Source organism: Cariama cristata, unplaced genomic scaffold, assembly GCF_000690535.1.
Source record: "Cariama cristata isolate BGI_N322 unplaced genomic scaffold, ASM69053v1 scaffold9061, whole genome shotgun sequence".
NCBI lineage: Eukaryota > Metazoa > Chordata > Aves > Cariamiformes > Cariamidae > Cariama > Cariama cristata.
In genome coordinates this window covers 36,685-55,665 of record NW_009598662.1, presented here as the reverse complement: position 1 = coordinate 55,665, position 18,981 = coordinate 36,685, and the positions used below count along the sequence as shown (strand labels likewise).

Here is an 18,981-nt window from a genome sequence, read left to right as displayed (position 1 = left end):
AGGAATGCCCAGGATCTTATCAGATCCTATACTGGCCAAATTAAGTAGACAGCCATTAAATGGTAATGCCGAGGATTCCGGGTGGGATGTACTGAGCGGTTACGGTGGCAGTTCAGACCAGCTCAGCATCGCGCCCATCAGCACAACCCTTTGCATCCCCCAGGAATGGGATAAAGTCCCAAACCACGTGTGCTAGCTTATGCCTCATCTGTGTCCAGCATCCCTGGCAGAAAGCATCCTCTTGGGGTCATCTCCTGCCGTGGGCCTCCCCAAGAGCAGCAAAGCTGAGCTGGGAGGAGCAGTTTGATGGCTGTAATCTGAAGCTGGTGCAGTTTTGCAGCTTGTATTTTTGCAGTTGCTTGGAGCTTGCTCATGAATGGGATTTTATAGGGCAATTTTAAGTATGAAATGTGAAACATGGGGGATTTATATCCTTTATGGTCCCCAGGAGGTAGAGCTCAAGGAATAACTGTGCACAGTGCATGGCAAATAGTAGGAGGCAACAAGATTTCTTCAAGGCTTCAAGATAGTCCTGTTGTATAGTTTGGAGGCTGAGGGGCTTGAAGGAAATGAGAACCATGTCCTCACTCTATGCCCACTCTGCTTTGGAGTGGTGCTTCCCAGGAGCTGCCTTTGGGATGCCGCTCCTGGGAGGGGGAACTATATGGTGTTGTCTTGTGGGATGGACAGGAGGGTCACTGTGCCCTGCCCCAGCACCACTGCCATCCACACACTGAGGGTCTGGCTTGGAGAAGATGACCCAGATGTTTGCTGTGAGACAGAGAAGAGTCTTTGAGCCATGCTGTACTGGGCTTTTGGTGCTGGATGTAGGTCCCACAGATTACTGCATCTGAGACAATCTGGTTCAGCTTTTCTCCATTTTTCCAGCCAACTTTGATTATTTCTTGTATCAATCATGGTTTTGCTTTTTTCAAACATCAACTTTTACAGTTTGTCACTAATTCACCTATTAAAAGATATTATGGAAATAGATACAGTGATGGTAACACGAACTCCTAAAATTATAAGGGTTTGCTTGTTGGCATTGGTTTGCTCTTCTGTCTTGAAAATAAAATTACTGTGGAGCTACTTGTGTTGATTAACGAACAATTAGCTGGAGACTTTAGTTTTCTGTGTCAAGGCAACTGTGCAGTGTTAGAATAGAGAGCAGCCTTGGAGCAATAACATATAAGTGCTTATTTAAAATCTCTCACAAGGCCATGGGACAGTCCCAGTAAAAACCAGAATGCCTGGCAGTTGGCCAGCCTCGTTTGTTAAGCAGGAGCAAATAGCTACCTTTTAAAATAACAGATACATAAAATCCTCCTTCTTTTGCTGGAGTCCTCATTATTAGCATGAACTTGTGTCTGTTTTCATCTGCGTGATTAGATTCTTGGAAGTCATTTCCATGATGAATTGGTGATTTCCATTAGAAACACCTCAATGGCATGGACCAAATCAGCCACCAGTAAGGCAATAATTGAAGAATTATTAAAATAATCCCCGAGGCACATTTGTTTTATGTGGGACATTCCGGAAACTTTCTCTTTTGTGTACTATGCTCCTACTATATCTTTTAGCAAATACTTTCCCTCCAGGAAGGGTGGATTTTTTCTTTCAAAAGGCACTAAATTCAGCTATTGCACAGAATAAAACCAATAAATCTGTGTCTGTGGTAACTGATTTTAGTGCCAGGCAGCCAGCATGGACTGAGCAAGCACAGGGTGTTGGTAGGATCATCCTTTCTGCCCTTTCCATGCCCATCTGTTTTCACTTGTGGTTTCCCAGCATTTTTGGAGGCTGTCCTTTCTGCTGGCCAGTTTTGCCTGGTTGCTTCATTGGCTGCTGGTGGCAGCTCATTCCTCTCGTCTCTTGTGGGGATGCCATGGACAGCATCTCCTTGATGAGCTCATCCCGCCGTAGTTGAAGAGCAGAAACCACCCGAGTCTTGGTGCTTCACATGCTGAACTTCTGGGGTTTTTTGCAGAATATCAGAAAATAGGATGAGATGCTTTTTTTTTTTGCTTTTTTTTTTTGAGAAACTGCCTCTTTTGTACATCATAAATCTTCCCCCAAGGCCATGAGAGAATATCTGTGCTGCCCGCCCTCCACCCAAACCACAATAAATCAGCGAGTCCTTCTGGTCCCTGCCGTGCCTTATCTGTGCAAAGGGCGCAGCTTGGAAATTAGCTGTTGCTAATGGGAGAAGGCAGCTGGCAATCTGCAAATAAACATGAAGCTTTAGTTGCAAGTGCTGTTCCTGGCCTGTCAGCAATGCACAAGCAGCATCATGAATCACGTCCACTCACAGGCTTCATGCACAGAGCTGGAAAAGAATGAGTAACATAAAAAATTGCAATTAATAGGGTAGTTGAGAGAAAACTCTCAGGTGGGACGTAGCAAGGCATGCTCATGGATTGCAGTGGGGTTGGAGCAGTGGGATTTAGACCAGCGTGTTTGCCATAAACTGCTTTTAACCACTTTGATCTGGTTGTGTGTGCCGCTCATCCTCACTCGCTATGGCCTATGTCCTCTGTCCCTCTTTAGAGATGACTAGGCAAGAGGCTAAACAACTTGTGTACAATCCTGAGGTTTCCACATTCAAGACGTGTTCCTCCTGGTTCTTTCAATCACATTACAAGTGCCCTTGCAGCTCCAGTTGAAACTGAATTTACTGGCTAAAGATATAATATTGCTCTAAACAGTCACATAAGTTTTATTTAGCTGAGTCTGCATCCGAGCTGTAAGAATTCAGTTTGATGTCTTTCCACACTGCTCAAAATTGGAGAAATTCACTCTCCGCTGTGGAAAACAGAGATAGCTTGATTGAACAGCGGTGAGATAAACATCACGAGCTGTAGTAGAGTGAACTAATTACGTTCAGAAAAAAGTGGATAAACATCACGAGCTGTAGTAGAGTGAACGAATTATGTTCAGAAAAAAGTGATAAGTGGAAACTCTATATTCTATTTAGATTATATTTGATTCTATATTGAAATACAGATACTTACTACTGGTCCATATCCTGTCCAGGAGTGGCTAGATCATTATTGGTGCAGATGTAAGTGAAGATACGTAAGATGGTAATTTAAGTTTCCAAATGGAGAACTGGAAATGAGCATCGCTATATATGCAGTCAGCATCTAGTTAGCTCTTCACAAAGGCTGCAAAAGTAGCTGTTGAGCATAATTTTTTTTGGAGAGAAACATCAGATAGAAGCAAGAAAAATAAAGTTACCAAAGCCTAAGAAGGGTAAAGTTGCTTTAATATAGCTAAAGAGTCTGCAGTCAGTGTTGAAAGGGATCCAATGATAGGACATCAGAAATTATAATCGGAAAAAACCTCAGTGTAATTAGTTGGTGTGTGTAATTAACCACTGGACAAAACAGACAAGGGATTAGTGGTATCTTCTAAGTCAAGTCTGGCTACACTGCTAAAAGACAGTCTGAGGTAAAAATGGTACAGTCTTTGTTTTGTCTGGGGTCAGATTAGATTATCATAATGGCTTTAAAATCTATGAATCTGTCATATTTGATTTTAAGTGAATGAATCAAAGGACTCCCTTAATGTAGGTATGCACATTCAGACCAGAGTTGAGTGAATAATTCAATAATTAATTTGATGAGCACAAACATAAGAACATGAGCATCGTTTTATTGGGTCATACCAAAGATTCATCTGTTCCAGGACTGCTCTTCAGACGACAAAGACTTTCGTCGTAAGTCCACCACCTGCTAATTCCGTCAGGTCCCCCATTTCTCATCTGTGCTGTGAAATAATTCTTTATATTTCCATTTGCCATGCTCCATCTTTTTCATGATTTTGTTGAGCACTATTGTGTCTCCTCTGACAGCTCTTTTCTTTGTAAATGTGATCTCTCTTTTCATGGAGAAGGTCTCTGGTCCTGCTTGCTTTTCTTCTCTGCACTTTCCCAAGTTTAATTATACTTTTGGCCAAAGCATCTTCAGGACTCTTTTCCATAAAGGTCATCAAGGTGGGATTTGTCCGAATGAACACAGAAATGGATATTTCTGTTCCTCACACCCTGAAGTGTGCCCGTAGCAGCATCACACCCTTGCGTTATCTGAAGGAGATAAAGGTCGTAGCTCTCATACGGGTGCTTATTCTGTAAACTTGCAAGATTAGGTGAGACAAACTTTGTAAAAAATGTTGAAGGTGTGAGTGTACCATGGATGTTTAGCGGGATAGATTATTTTCTCCTTTGCACTCAGTTTTCTCCCAAACCTTCTGCTTGCTTTTTTATGGCCACAGCGCATTTCAGGGAACTGTCCTTGATAACTCCAACATTTATTTCCTGATTTTTGTACATAATGTATATCCTAAAATTGTGCATGTACCATAAAATGGGTTTTTCCTTGTATTTACTTTAGTTACTTGCAAATTTCTTAAGAAATACTTCATTATAAGCAACTAGAATTTTGTGGTTTTCTTTATCAATTCTCTGTAAGTTTCTTCACACTTTCTCAAAAATGAGCATTAATAACTTTTAAAATGTATATATAGTTGTAACAGTTTTATAAAACAAGATACCTATATCATTTAGAGTTCAGTTGGTCTGGTTTTAATATTTAGCTCCCAATGTATTGTTTCTACCAACTGCTTGACAAATTGATTTTTGCAACAGCATATCTTGACCATTTGATTCTAATTTTTTTTTGTTGGTTCGAAATAAATTTTCCTTGGTTGTGTTTGTCCAGGACAGAGGGACAGCTCAAAGTTGTACATCCTATAGAAAAGCTAAAAAAAAATTGTAGAATTTATGTGACATACAGGTGATATAAGGGGCTTCAGAGCTCTTTCTGCACTGAGGCAAATAATACTCAAAATTATCTTAACATCAGCTATTTCCATGGTGACATCTGTCTGCAAACTTACTTGTGAGAAAGCATGTGGAAATCAGACTCAGAAAAAGGAATATACACATAAAAGCAAATTTCTATTAAGTGTTATTCACAGGAAAGCTGGGCTGTTTAAGTTCCAGCTGAGACTGACTTTACTACACATTTCTGTGGTCCTTTTTGATATTTAGGACAATTCTTAATGCTGCTTTCATCTTATATTTCATAATTGTTTACTATACATTGCATAATCTACAATAGCCTTTTTCGGTTACATTGGTTCTCATTACTTTTAGGTCTGTTCTTCCTAGTTAATGCTGGCAGGACATCGAGGTTGGTTTCCATTGGAAAACAAGTCAAAAGGAAAACAAACCCAACCTATTAGTGCTGAAACATGACCTACTTTTAAATTGCTGTCAGGTGAGGAATCTCCTCCAGATTTTAACTATCTGCTTATTTTATGGAGAGCTGGAGGAATATGACAGCAGTTAGGAAATACATTGTTACAGCCCTCAGATACTGGAAAACATATTTTGTGTGGTGGTTTGTCTATAAAGCTCTACTTTTCCGTTTTCTAGAATCAAAGGGAGAAAGATTAAGGCAACAAAATCACATATATACACATATATATATATATATATACACACACACACTGAGCAAGAGTGATTTGGCTGATTTACTGACATCTCATATAAGGAAATGAATAAATCAGGGAGCAATTGCCTCTTTAAAACTGAACTTTTGAGTTATATAATGAATTTTTTAAAATGCTGGGCTTTTTCACAGTGAAACCTGTGGTGAATCCATTGTATGTATGTGACATCAAAGTGTTGACTGACACGGTGAGCACAGGGAAAATCACCATTGCTGAGCTTCAGCTTTGCCTTTTCATTTAATGCAAAGCCATGAAGAAAAAGGGGCTGAAGGGCCAAAATATATGTCAACGAATCATAGAATCATAGAATAGTTTGGGTTGGAAGGGACCTTTAAAGGTCATCTAGTCCAATCCCTCTGCAATGAGTAGGGACATCTTCAACCAAATCAGGTTGCTCAGAGCCCCGTCCAACCTGACCTTGAAAGTTTCCAGGGATGGGGCATCTGTCACCTCTCTGGACAATCTGTGCCAGTGTTTCACCACCTTCCATAAGTCTTTTTTTAAATGGCAAGGAGTACACTTGAGTGTGATCAAGCTGCTAGTACTAGATGATTCCTTGGCTCCTGTGGAGGTGCCAATCAAACTATAAGATCTCAGAAACATGGAAAAAAGATGTGCCCATCTTCTGCCCATCATGGTGTTTGTAGACCCCAGCAGAGCACTAGAGATGTGAAAGTTTGCTGCAATGCTCCTTAGGCTTTGATTGCATGGTGGGGTTATCAGTGCAGGTTGCTTTACTACAGGTACATGCCTCATAAATAGTGCCGGCAGCACTGGGGGAGTGTTGCTGTAGCTGGCATGCCCTAGGTCTCCTCCACGCACCGCTGCCTGGAGGGACAAGCATAGATGGAGGCAAGTGGGCTGCTGGCATTTGAAGAGCTGTCATAAGCTGTCAGTCAGTAAGGTTTAGTCACAAGAAACTTAACTTAAAAACCTGATGTCCTTTGTCATTTGGTTGCTATTAGTGTTGTCACGCTCTTTACGGCTGATGGAACCAGAGGAAAGTTTGAATACAACGTTGAGTATTTGTATATGGAATAAAATTTTGAATAAAACAAGACAATATCAACCTCAAAAAATCATGGACCTCAAAAGAGCTCCGCAGTAGGGATTCTATGAAGGAAAATGTTTTCTCCAAAGATTTTAACTGCCAAACTACATTACATACCTGAGCTGAGCTTTCCAGAGGCTTAACAGTCTTGTCCCAGTGGAAACAGAATTCTGTTCTCCAAAGCACAACCTCACTACAGCTGCTCAGCAAACGTCATATGAAACTTTTACTTCAGGGGAAAAAAACTGTTTTAGTTTGCTGAGTTAGGTTCCGAGAGATCACCACATCATTTTTGCCCAAACTTTTCCAAAAGAACCTGTCAGGGTGGGGGACAGCCCTCTGGTGCAGTCACCATCATAGTGGTGATGAAGGGCTGAGAAACCATCAGCCCCACAGAATAAATCCCACAGCAATGTTGCATTGAGCAGCACTGTCAAAGGAGAGAGTGCTGACACCCATCCATCCCTCTCTACCGCATGCACACACCTGTATTCTAGAAAAATAAGCCAAAATTAATCCTGTGTCCTGTCTTTGGTGACCTTGGAGTAGATATTTATGTTACCATCAGATTTGAAGGTGGGTGATTTAAAGCTACAATAACAAGGAAAGTCCTTGCCTTGTTCAAGCTTGTATTTTATGACATGCTGCAAATGAGAAAGCCAGTGCAGTTTTCTGAGATGTATACTGAATAAGGCAAATCTCTATAGGACATACAGTATTTCTATAGAAATATCTGTCCCTGCTCGATTATCACCTTAGATTATTGGCACAAGGAGAATTTTAATCACGTACTTACATATGCAAGAGGTCAGACTGAATAATCATAATGTTCCTTTCTGGGTCTAAAATCTATTCATCTGTTTGCTCATTTTCCTTTTATGTGTTACGTCGTTTGAACAATGAGATGAGGGCAGCCAATTTCCTTTCGAGCAGCGAGCTGACCAGGTTTGCTTTCTGGTTCTCATACATTTTCACAATGCAGAGGAAGTTTAAAGCCAAACAGAAAAGCCTTCCATTAAAAACAAAAGAAATTTAAAAAATGGAAATATTTGTATTAATAAGAATTCCTTCATTAGAGAAAAGTAATACTCAAAGCCAGAACTTCCCAGGAATGGTTCCTTCAACCTTTCTTATCTCGCATCACACTTCCAGCTTCATGCCCCGCAGTTGTTACGTGCTTTTTCTGATTTATATTGTAGGAAACTGTGAACATGTAACTTGATCAGTAAGCTGTTCACGGTTGGAGGGTAATGCTCACATTTAACTTATTTTTTGTATCGACTTAGGATGCCTCCTGCTCCAAATTTCTGAAATCAGCCCTGTTTTTGTTAGGCAACCCTAATCTGGAGGTTTAAACAGTATTAGCAAGTCCCTAGGGCCGTCCCTGCCTTTCCACGCTGGTTCTTCTAACTCAGCATGGTGCTGCTGTGATGACTTGTCCAACAGAGGCTGGATCATGACTTGAACTTCAGAGAAGCATCAGGTGAACTTCACACACTTCTGAAGAGAAAAGCCTACAAGCTCTGAACAGCTTTGATGGGATTCTTTGCATAAATCCACCACTGATGAGTTCATTAATAAGACTTTTGATAAAAAGCTATTGAACTGTCAAGCAGTAAAAAATCTAGAACAATTCTAGCCTGTACTCCAAAAGACACAGAAAAGAAAAACATCAACGTTTTGCCAAATGGTAAAGAAGTCAAAGTGGTATTTCAAAGGGTGTTATTTTTCAAGCACCTAAAACAAGTAGAAAGGTTCCTACACTTGGTAACAGTGGGGGATGCAGGAGTGAATAAATGAGGATTTATCTTTACACACAGGTTGTACTAGCAAGAGAAGGAAAGGGTGACATGAATACATTAATATCAAGATACAAGTAACATGTTTTTAATTCAAACATTTATATGTTCTTTTTTTCATGTATTTACTTACCTGAAGGCTAACATATGTAGGGATGTCCCGGGCCAGGCAACCCTGCTGCAATGGTGATCTGGCAGGTACCTGGTAGAGTGACCTACAATGTGCAGGTGCAGGTTTCACACTACTGGCAAAAACATCAGAAATCCAGAGAGATTGGCTCTTGGTTTGTGTTTATGAGTTTAGGAGCCTTAAATTACAAGGGGGTTTCGGTTTTGTGCTCATTTTACTCAAAGCATTTCTTTGAAACTTTACACGTTCTGCTTTCTTGATGATACTGCAAAGCAATTGGTTGCTTCAGAAAAAGGTTGATCATGTTCTTTCTCCTCACTTGCAGCAGGTGCTGTTTTCTTTTTCTTTGTTAGTTTGACTCTTTCCTGATGAAATTCATGGTGAAACGGGTTAATGTAAAATAAAGGTGTAATACTAATGCTGAAATGTTCCTACATGTCTCCCAAATTATTTATTTAAATTAGAAATTACAAAAATATAGAAACAGCATAGTGACAAGGACTGACACCCATGCTTGCATAGAGTCTTAAAAATTATTAGGACACTGTTAGAGTGACCTTGCCTTTCCCTCTAATAAGGATTGCGAAGTCTTTCAGGGTCCTTTTTTACCGTCTGTGCAGGACGGTCAGCCAACAGCGTGCACACACAGAGCCCAAATAACGAGGTAGCTCCTCCATGTACACAAAACCATTAACATTTTCAAAGTTTTTTGAAACCTGTCCTAAACTAAGACACTCAGTGCGGCAGCATGTGCTGGAGGTTTGGATCTACATTTAAAGACCAAATTGGGAAGAAACAAGAGGCAAAATCCCCAAATGGAGCCAGGAGAAGGAAATATTAAAAATATAACAACAGACACCGATTCTGTCGGTGTCTGTTTAACATCTGTCTCTGTTTCCTTGTTCATCTTCATTAGAGCTGGGCAAACTTTCTATAACTGACCTCAGACTAGAGGACTGTAGGAGCTTATTGCAAACTCCAGCACCAGGCTAGATCCTCTGAAAGATTTACATCATCTGCATGATTGAGACATGAATTCTTCTTAATGAAACACCAGATGTGGAAGCTTTGATCTCAGGAAACCCTGGACCAGAGTGCAATCTGTGTCTCCCCATCGGAACTGCAGATAACGTCGTTTTTTGTATGGTCAAGTTGTGTCCTACTGTCCCTCGTCAAACTGGGTTTTGATGGCAATGCATCTTTGTTGTATCAGCAATAGCATGGCCAGCAGGACCAGGACTGTAATCGTCCCCCTGTACTTGGCACTGGTGAGGCCGCACCTCGAGTACTGTGTCCAGTTTTGGGCCCCTCGCTACAAGAAAGACCTTGAGGTGCTGGAGCGAGTCCAGAGAAGGGCAACAAAGGTGGGGAAGGGTCTGGAGCACAAGTCTGATGGGGAGCGGCTGAGGGAGCTGGGGGGGTTTAGTCTGGAGAAGAGGAGGCTGAGGGGAGACCTGATCGCTCTCTACAGTGACCTGAAAGGAGGGTGCAGCCACGTGGGGGTCAGTCTCTTCTCCCAAGTAAGCAGTGATAGGACAAGAGGAAACAGCCTCAAGTTGTGCCAGGGGAGATTTAGATTGGATATTAAGAAAAGTTTCTTCACCGAAAGGGTTGTCAAGCCCTGAGACAGGCTGCCCAGGGAAGTGGTAGAGTCACCATCCCTGGAGGTATTTAAAAGACGTGTAGGTGTGGTGCCTAGGGACAGGGTTTAGTGGTGGGCTTAGCCGTGCTAGGTCAACTGTTGGAATCGATAATCTTAAGGGACTTTTCTAACCTAAATGATTCTGTAATTCTTTGATTCTATGATTATTAGTGGAGTAGGGCTTGTGGAAGAAGACATTGCTATATGTCCTGGCTGTTTCATTGGGTCAAGACTGAAAGTTTCAATCTTTGTCTATTTACTGCAATGAGACAATGGAAATAATGTTTATTCTGGCCTTCTTCATGTTGATAGTCAGTGATAGATACTAAAGGCACATGGTCTCAAGTCAAAGATGTAGTAAAAGTGAAAAGTATTTCTGTTTATGACTGGGGTTTTTTGGTTTTGAGGTTTTTTTGTTTTTTTTTTTTTTTCGTTCTAAACTAAATTAATCTTCTGGGCATTTTTTTAAAATTCTTTCCTATGTTCCCGGAGCCAGGTAGGGCATATGCTGGGGTGTCCACATGCAACGTAGACACCAAACTCAGCTCTTTCTCCAAGTGCTGGGCTTTCCCCATGCTGCTTGGTGAACCGGGGAGAGCCACAGTGCAGTGGCCAAGCAAGGACCAAGGGATGGAGCCGCACACACCTTGCAGGTGGTCGCAGCAGGCATCCGTACAGAAGACGCAACTGCGGCCACTCTGCTGATTTATGCCCAACTCTGAGTCCCTGGGCAGGGCTAATACTACTCTGGATCACAGCCTGACACTTGAGCTGTTCCCAGGGTTAAATGCTTTTCAAGTAACTGCACTTGGCTACTCCTCCTTTGACTTTTTATTTGCTGGGAACCAATATTGAAATCAACAGGGGAAAAAGGTTCCTTGTGCTGTTGTTTGAGACAGCGTGCTCCATGAGCCAGTGCCAGCAGCAAGGCAGGAGCAGTCCTCTTCCACTAATGAGAAATCTCTCCTATCCTCTCTTTCTGGTCTGAAAATTTTGTCTTAAATTTCTTTAAGACAAAGACCTAATTCTGCTCTTACTGCCTGCAGTTTCAACTCTGCCTCCTGTGCACTACTCACAATTGCCATAGAGAGGGTAAAGCTGGTGCTGCTGCTAAAAAAAAAAAAATATCCCAGAATAATAAAGGCTCTAACAAACAAACTGCAGGAGCACTTTGTGAGTGCCCAGGTCTGTTCAGAGCAGGATGCCAAGTCCCATCTCAGCAGGGTAGAGGGGGTTGAGAACAAGACTAGTTTTAGACAAACAGACCACATCTCCATGCATTTAGAGCTCAAATGCGCTCCCACAGCTGCCCTTGCTGGTTTGCTCCTGGAACAGCATTGACTTATGTCAGTCTTTGAGCATCATACAGGGAGCAGCATTCCCAATGGCATTACGGTTGAGTTAACCCTATTTTGGAGGAGAAAAGCCATATGGACATAAGCTCTATATGGAAAGAAGCCATGGCCTTGGGTGCTGAGTTGCAGAGCATCCCTGGGAGATGAACCCCAGCCATGACCCTTGCCCACAGCAAGGAGACTCTATAGGTGAGTGCAAAGGTAATGCAAATCCCATGTGCCATATCGCAGAGTCACCACACAAATAAATGGGAGCACAGGTCCCTTGATTCTCTGTGTGTACCTGGGATGCTGTTGACCCTCTGAATAAGCAAGTGGCTGCGAACTTACCGGCTGTTCCTCCCGAGTTTGTGGATTAAGCTCTGGTTTGCAATGCATCATTTAAGAGGTTGCAAATATTTTCCGTGTATTGAAATAAAATTATAAACAGATTGAGCCTGGGTACAGTAGATCCACTGGACTAAATCTGACTAAGAAAAGCTTTCAATTACAGAATGAGGCTTAAGGGGGATGGGGAGTGAGCTGGCATGGAGGGAAATTTTGTCATTTTAATGAAAAAAATTTTGTGGAAGTATACGCTCTGCAAACATTGAAGGAGAGAGTACTTGTGCAGGAAAGCACGTGACGTACATCAGTATCTACTCATGCAGCCTGTCTCTTGAATATAACACAAGTAACTGTATGAAATTGCAAAACAGCACGCACTGCATTTTCATGGGGAAATGTGCTGTATTCAGTCATATTAATTACTGCGTGGGCTCAATTTTCAGTGCAATCAATCCATGGGAAACAAAAGGGCTGCAGGGGAAATATAAAAAGACAGTCAGCTAATAGGAGCCAGATTCAATAAAACTGTATCTGCCTTCAGTGAACGGCAAGGCAGAGGTGTATCCGTTCTCCCTTGGCAAGGCACACGATGGATCGGGCAAAGGGTGTAGGGTTGAGACAGAGGGGGCTTGGAGCAACACCCTGTGTATATATACATACAGATATATATATATGAGAAATACAACTCCTACTGTGACAAACTAGGAAAGAAAGGGTTTTAATTCAAGTTTTTCTGCGCAATGTTCAAGGTGTCATCTCAGAGCAGGTTGTGCTGTGATGACACTTCTGTCAGTGCAGCCTTTACCTGCCATGCCTCCTTCCCTGCTGTGCCATGGGTCACAGGCTCTCCAATTCAGTGCCAGGGGCTTTCCCTCGCCCCACTGTCTGCCCACCACTGCAGCTCCAGCCTCTCTCTGCCAAGGGCAAGCAGCAAGCCCCAGGGCTGCTGGTACGGCCAGGGGTCTCCTGGGTGGACTTCAGACCCTGGGTGAACTTAATCTTTACTGCAGAGTTTCAGTTTAATGTCGATATTTTACCAAACTCTTTGGTTTGTTTGCCTAGCACTTGACAAGAAGATTATCTGGTTTTCTTTTTTTTCTTCCAAGGTTGCTTTTCATTTTCGAAGTTGGATGTGTTCATTTCTAGCAGCAGCCTTCTCTCCCATTCAGGCTCTAAACTTCCCTAGGAAGTGACTTCATGGCATTATTCAAGCAGATTATTGCTTGGAGTGGCTGAATTACCTAGTGTTCATGTAATGGCAAGCTCCCAGTCCATATGTATTTAATGACCGTAATCATTTATTATTTTCCCTTTATTAGGTTTGTTTTTAGAGAAAGTTTTACTGTGCTATTTATGATATGCTAAGTGGTGCAACTTGCTGAAAAAACATATCGCATACATTTTCTTTTTTAATAGGTTTTGCTTGTTAAAATGAAAATCTTTTATTTACCCTAGTAGGGCAGGTTTTTGCTGGCAGTTTTATTATTTCAATTACTCAGACATTTCTTTCCCCAGATACTCCTCCAGGGAGTTTTAATGTGTCCATTCTTTATTTAAGATTGGCTTCAGAGCGTGTTATTTCTAGCAGGGCAGAGGAAAACTGTAATATAGCAGACATTAAATACTGGGATGTCAAGGTTTTATTTTCTTTCCTCTTTGAATTGTGGAATCCTTTCCCCATCTGTGTCATCTGGTGATTAATTGCACTGATAATCTGCGCTCCCTCATCAATAACTGTCTGCTACCAGTGGCGGGCAGAGGTCATGCTCTGCCTAAAGGGTTTGTGACTGTTGATAAATGAATGTACATATATGAGTAAAGGAGGGGACCTCCAGGAGCATTTCAAATTGCCAGAGATGCAGAGTCCTTTAATAAACTAATGCTCTATAGGTACTGACAATACTGTATGCATTTCAATCGCCAGTGGGGAAAGGAGAATGGAACCTTCCTCCAGGGCAAAACCCAAGCCTTGATCAGTGGAGTGAAAAGTGAACCCCAAGGGATGATACCAGTAGGGAGCCTTACAACCTCAATGGGCCAGCACCAGTGGGAAGGGCAGACCGAATTCACCTGTACAAAGTTCACTAGGATGGGACAGTGTGGAAACCAGTGTCTGCTCCCCTGGGTCTTACAGGGGTAGAGTTGTGATTTCCTTCTGCAAGTGCTAGTGAGTCCTTGACCACTCTCCAATGGGCGATGGATTTTATTTTCCATTATAGCACGACCAGTCCTTGGACTATGAGAAAACCAAAACCAAATGCTGGTTGGGACATTGGGGGAGACCCCAGGTCTCCAGACAGATGTGTGCTCAGACTACCTGTGGCTAGTGCATGTCCTTGACCATCCTTTAGCGAGGCAGAAAGCACATTACAAAGCATACACTCACCCTTCTGCATTCCATTGTGTTTTCCAGAGTGTCTGGGGGAGAACTTTTTGACCGCATTGTTGAGAAAGGGTTCTACACCGAGAAGGATGCCAGCACCCTGATCCGGCAGGTCCTGGATGCTGTCTACTACCTGCACCGAATGGGCATCGTGCACAGGGACCTCAAGGTATGACTGCAGCGTTACTCAGTCCTCTGGGCAGTGTTAATGAAGGTTGCATAATTATGGGAGTATAACACATGGGGGTCCAGCCTCCCCTGGGACTGGCTGTTTCAGTAAGGATTTACCATAGAAGAGGTGCTCTGAAGCCTCCCCATGTAATGGGTTTTAATGAGGACTTTGCAATCAATGCTGTTACAACAGGAGTTTTGCACATATGATGTGGAGAACAAGTCATTCATTAAGACCCAAAATGTTACATCAAGGCAGGAAACCCATCTCAGCTGGGATGTAAGTGTTTACTACTGTAAAATATCCTGCAGATTTGCTGTGCTGTATTTATTTTTACTTAATAATAATTAGCAACAATAAATAGTGTGGGAAAGTTGAATGATTTCCGATCACACTACTTGGACCACTGTTTTTGGAGACACTGTTAACAGCAAGGATTATTCTAAGGAACATTGTGTGTCAATACGATTTATAGATAATTTTCCTTTCAGCTCTACTGTGTTATCACAAGAAAAACTCTCAGCTTTTCTGGTTAAAAAAACCCCCAAACATTATTTCTGTATTGTTTCCTTCCAATATCTTAAACTGTCATTAAGATAAGCAGAAAGGCTCGGTTTTCATAACACACAGCTAAACCTCCCCATCTTTAGTATTTTAAATAATAAACTAGCAGAAGACATTAGAAAAAGATACAAATGTTGAAAAAAACCTGTGGATTCAATTCATAAGCTAGTCAATTCTACCAAAGTTTACTGCCAAAAATGAAGAATTCAGTGAATAAAGTAACACCTCTGGTTGTGTTTTGGAGGTGTGCTCCAAACAGGAGTTTCCTTGGATGTTGATGCTGTGGACTTGCTTTGTCCCCATATAAAGAGAGTGGAATTTGGCTAAATGGGTCATATTACGTAAAGGCTTAATGAACACTAATAGAGTCAAAAGCCACAAATATTTTTTTATCTTTTTTTTTTTTTTTTACTTATTAAATATAATTTTTTGTTAAATGTATTTTAAAATTAATAGTATTTTTAACACAATCTACTATTAAACTGCATGTTTGCAATTTTTGGCAACTCCTCTTAACAAAGGTTGTAGTGCCGGGAATGTGACCTTGCTGCTATGCCTTAAGATGGAGGAAAAATTGTGGTTATGAAAGATACTATTTATTTGCTTTTTATCTCCTCCAAAATTAGTGTTGATGTGAAATGCTCTGTGGTGTAAAATAATAAATGACAGGCTTGTTCCCAAAACATGGTGCAGAGGGGCAAAAATAGAGCCCGTTACTGGTGTAACCACCAGCACCAGAGTTCTCCAAGGTGGAGCAGTGCCCAAGACAGGCAGACGTGGCCTTGTTTTGTGACAGCCTGAATGCAACCATTTCCTTCTGCCGCTCTTTGACTCCAAATGTGAATATTTTAGCTGTGTGTGGGCCATTCCCATAGGATTACAAGCTTTTCCACACCTTACTACTGCAAGGGACTTGCCTCAGTCCTGTACATCTCTGCCAGAAATGAGCATCCTATGATCTTTGCTTCAATAGAGTAGAATAATAGAAGGTAGAAATATATTTTTAAAAGTATTAGTTTGGCACATTTTTAAGGCAAAACCTTGAATCTGGTGAAGGAAAATATACACTGATGTCCACAAACAGTATTTCCAGTGTTGTGCAGTTTAATGCTAACAGTCCCAAATAATGGGTTTTCTGTAAGGAGGCACTGGTTGGTCTTCCATCTCCTGCAACCTTCACATGTTGCCCTCAGTTCCCATTCATTTCCTGCTCTTATGCTGAAGTACATAGAAATATTCTCGTATTTATTAGAGTTCCACCGCGTTTCAGTATGGAAGCTGTGTTTCGTATTTTAACACAATGAGCTTTCTCCCAGGTTCTATTTGCAGGAAATAACTTCAGGCTTCTTTCTGCCACCAGTGGTTTTGGAGGGAGGTCTGAGTTCTCTTAATCCAGATACTCCCTTGTACAAGCTTTTACTATTCCTCTCTTTATAATTTAAAGGAAGACTGTAGTTCTCACTTTAAAACAGATTAATCTTATTAAAAAGTTCCTGTAATAAAATATGAGATCTGGTAATTGGGAAGTGGATTCATCTATGAATTACATTCAGAGCTTATGTAAGGACTTGCTGAATTTAGGTCAAACCAACCTTTTCCAGTGGTATTTTGGGGCAAAGATTAGCTCTTTTTCTCTTTCTTTTGTTTGCAAGTCTTTGTCAGTACCATATCAATTGTTTAAATGACACATAAAATATGGTATATGAGGAACACCTGCTGTGAATTTCTGTTAGCAGAAACACACCATGATAGCAAAAACAGGGATATAATAAGGCATTTTATGATCTCAAAATACCAAGATAAGTGTAAGTTTCAAATTGTGATCCCAAAAATGAAATTCTGGGAAAGAATCCTCTCTATAAAAATGCAACCCATGAAACATCTATAATGATTATTTATTGTAATTATGTGTTATTCAGATACCAAAATAGTAGTTGCTATAGTTGGGAAAAGCAGATCTGGGTTCCAAGTCTCTAATCCAAGTAACGCAGCAGTGGATAACAAGAGATGGCAGCAGATGAGGTCCAGGGAAGTCCAGGATGTACAAAGGGACTGAAAGGCTCAAGCAGCTCCACTTGGTACAGAGCCACCTTGTTAACACTTTTTGAATTAACCAGCTTGAAGAGCCAGAGTTCCTTTAAACGGGTTTTAAACAAGTTTAAGTTTTAAAAGGGTGGATTTCTTGGCCTTACTAAATATGAGTAAGTGGGAGCCTGAGGTGAGATGGCAGATATCATCAGGAAATGATTGTCTTTCCCTTAATACCAGCTCTACCATCCCTTCAGCAGATCAGAAGTGCACTAGTAAAAATCAGGAGAAACTCCAGCCAAGAGCAGACCATGGCATAAAACTGACTCGCATAATGCCTGGAAACAGTGTCAGCATTGTAACAGCCAGTTAACACATTGGATTTACAAAGTATCATGAGAAAGAAACATAAATGGTACAACTTCATAATTTTTTTTATGAACAGAATTGTTCCCTTTTTGCCTCAGTCCCAGCAGGCTCACAGCTGTGGATGCAGCTTGTAGATCCTCTCACGGCTGTTGTGTCCCATGGATAAAGCCATCACCATGTGGCTTCATGCTGGGGCTGGGAAGCCAGAAAGTGCTTTAACCTCCACTTGAACGGGAACCTCAGAGTAGGGAGGAGGCAATGTCACCCACTGGTGCTTCTTCGTCCTCCCTTTCCCCAGAGCAGGAGGTTACAGTGACGGAGGAGGGAGGACCGATGCTGGTACTGCTGCACTGCAATTGCTCCTCCTTACAAATCCAAGCTTGGATGTGTCCCAAGGAGTTTGATGATGTTGTGTGACCTCGCTGTTACCTGGAGCACACAGCAGGCTGATAGACAAAATGTGTTGGATGCAGGTGGGCATTTGTACCAGCTTCTGGGCAAAAGTCTACACCAGAGTTATGTTGAAACATTGGGTATCCGTCACTTTTATAGATGAAGACCCCAAGGTCTGGATGATGCAATGGAACCCCATTACCACCATGCTGTCAGAGGGCTGGCAGATGCTGGACTTTTTGGCAAGCCCAGCTATTAAACAGAGCTTAAGAGCTCTTAAGAGCTTTGCTGTGTAAGAGTAGCACATTGAGAACGTATGGATGGAGGACTATGCTGCAGCAGATGGAGGCTGGTTGGGCTCTCCAGCCCGCCTGGCATTGGTGTAAAGTCACAGGGCTTTGTGGAGTGATTCTTGTTTTCTCTCAGCATAAACAAGTTGCTGTGCTTAGTGCTGCAGCATTTTTTCCTAATCGTCTCTGGCTGAAACATCCCTGCTGAAAGTCTGTTAACTGTAAAGGCATTTCCTCTCTCGTAACAGTTTGTTTCCAGTGGAGAACATAAAAAAAGTCTCAAATACCTACTGTTTTCCTTTTTATTTGTTTAAATGCTGTATAAAAAAATTTCATTACACTATCTGGATTTACCATATTTACCTGCCTTCAAATGAATCCTGTTTTATCACTCTGAAGTGATAATATGTCAGACAAGTCTCACAAGTAAGGGACGAGCCTTAGTTCTTATTTGAAGTGCCAAAGGAGAAGTTTGTTAACCCAGGACAGTTACTCAGAGCATCAACTTCTTCCGTTAGTTGCCATTCAGGAGTCTGGAGAGGATCTCCACATAGGTTGTAAGAACAATTCTTTAGGATTTAGGGGAACCAAATTGTATTAGTGTACAATGTAACTAAGTATTGTATTAAATGCAATGCATCAACCAACAGACATTGTTACTGGACTTACATATTCAAAGCCCATTTTGCTTTTTCCCCTTTCTAGCCCGAGAATCTGCTTTACTACAGCCAGGATGAAGAGTCAAAAATCATGATCAGTGACTTTGGATTGTCAAAGATGGAGGGTAAAGGAGATGTGATGTCCACAGCCTGTGGGACTCCTGGCTATGTTGGTAAGAGGTTTGGTTATATTGTCCATCCACTCTTCCGAGCACCAGTACGGACACAGAGTGAAAAGCAAATACTACTTGTTTTCTAGTGCTGCTATGTAGTGCAAGTGAGATTTTACAGATGTTCATTAGATT

At 41.6% G+C, this 18,981-nt stretch overlaps 1 protein-coding gene across 1 annotated transcript in view; it reads left to right on the top strand.

Moving 5' to 3' along the window:
• Positions 1–14,231: 14,231 nt before the first annotated feature.
• Positions 14,232–18,981, top strand: part of LOC104168704 (calcium/calmodulin-dependent protein kinase type 1D) — a gene marked incomplete at its 5' end in the record, with an annotated part of 41,209 nt that continues 36,459 nt past the window's right edge. The window contains 2 exons of the mRNA XM_009709379.1: positions 14,232–14,370; positions 18,723–18,849. Coding sequence (XP_009707681.1) covers positions 14,232–14,370; positions 18,723–18,849 — 266 coding nt within the window. The remainder of the gene's footprint in view (positions 14,371–18,722; positions 18,850–18,981) is intronic.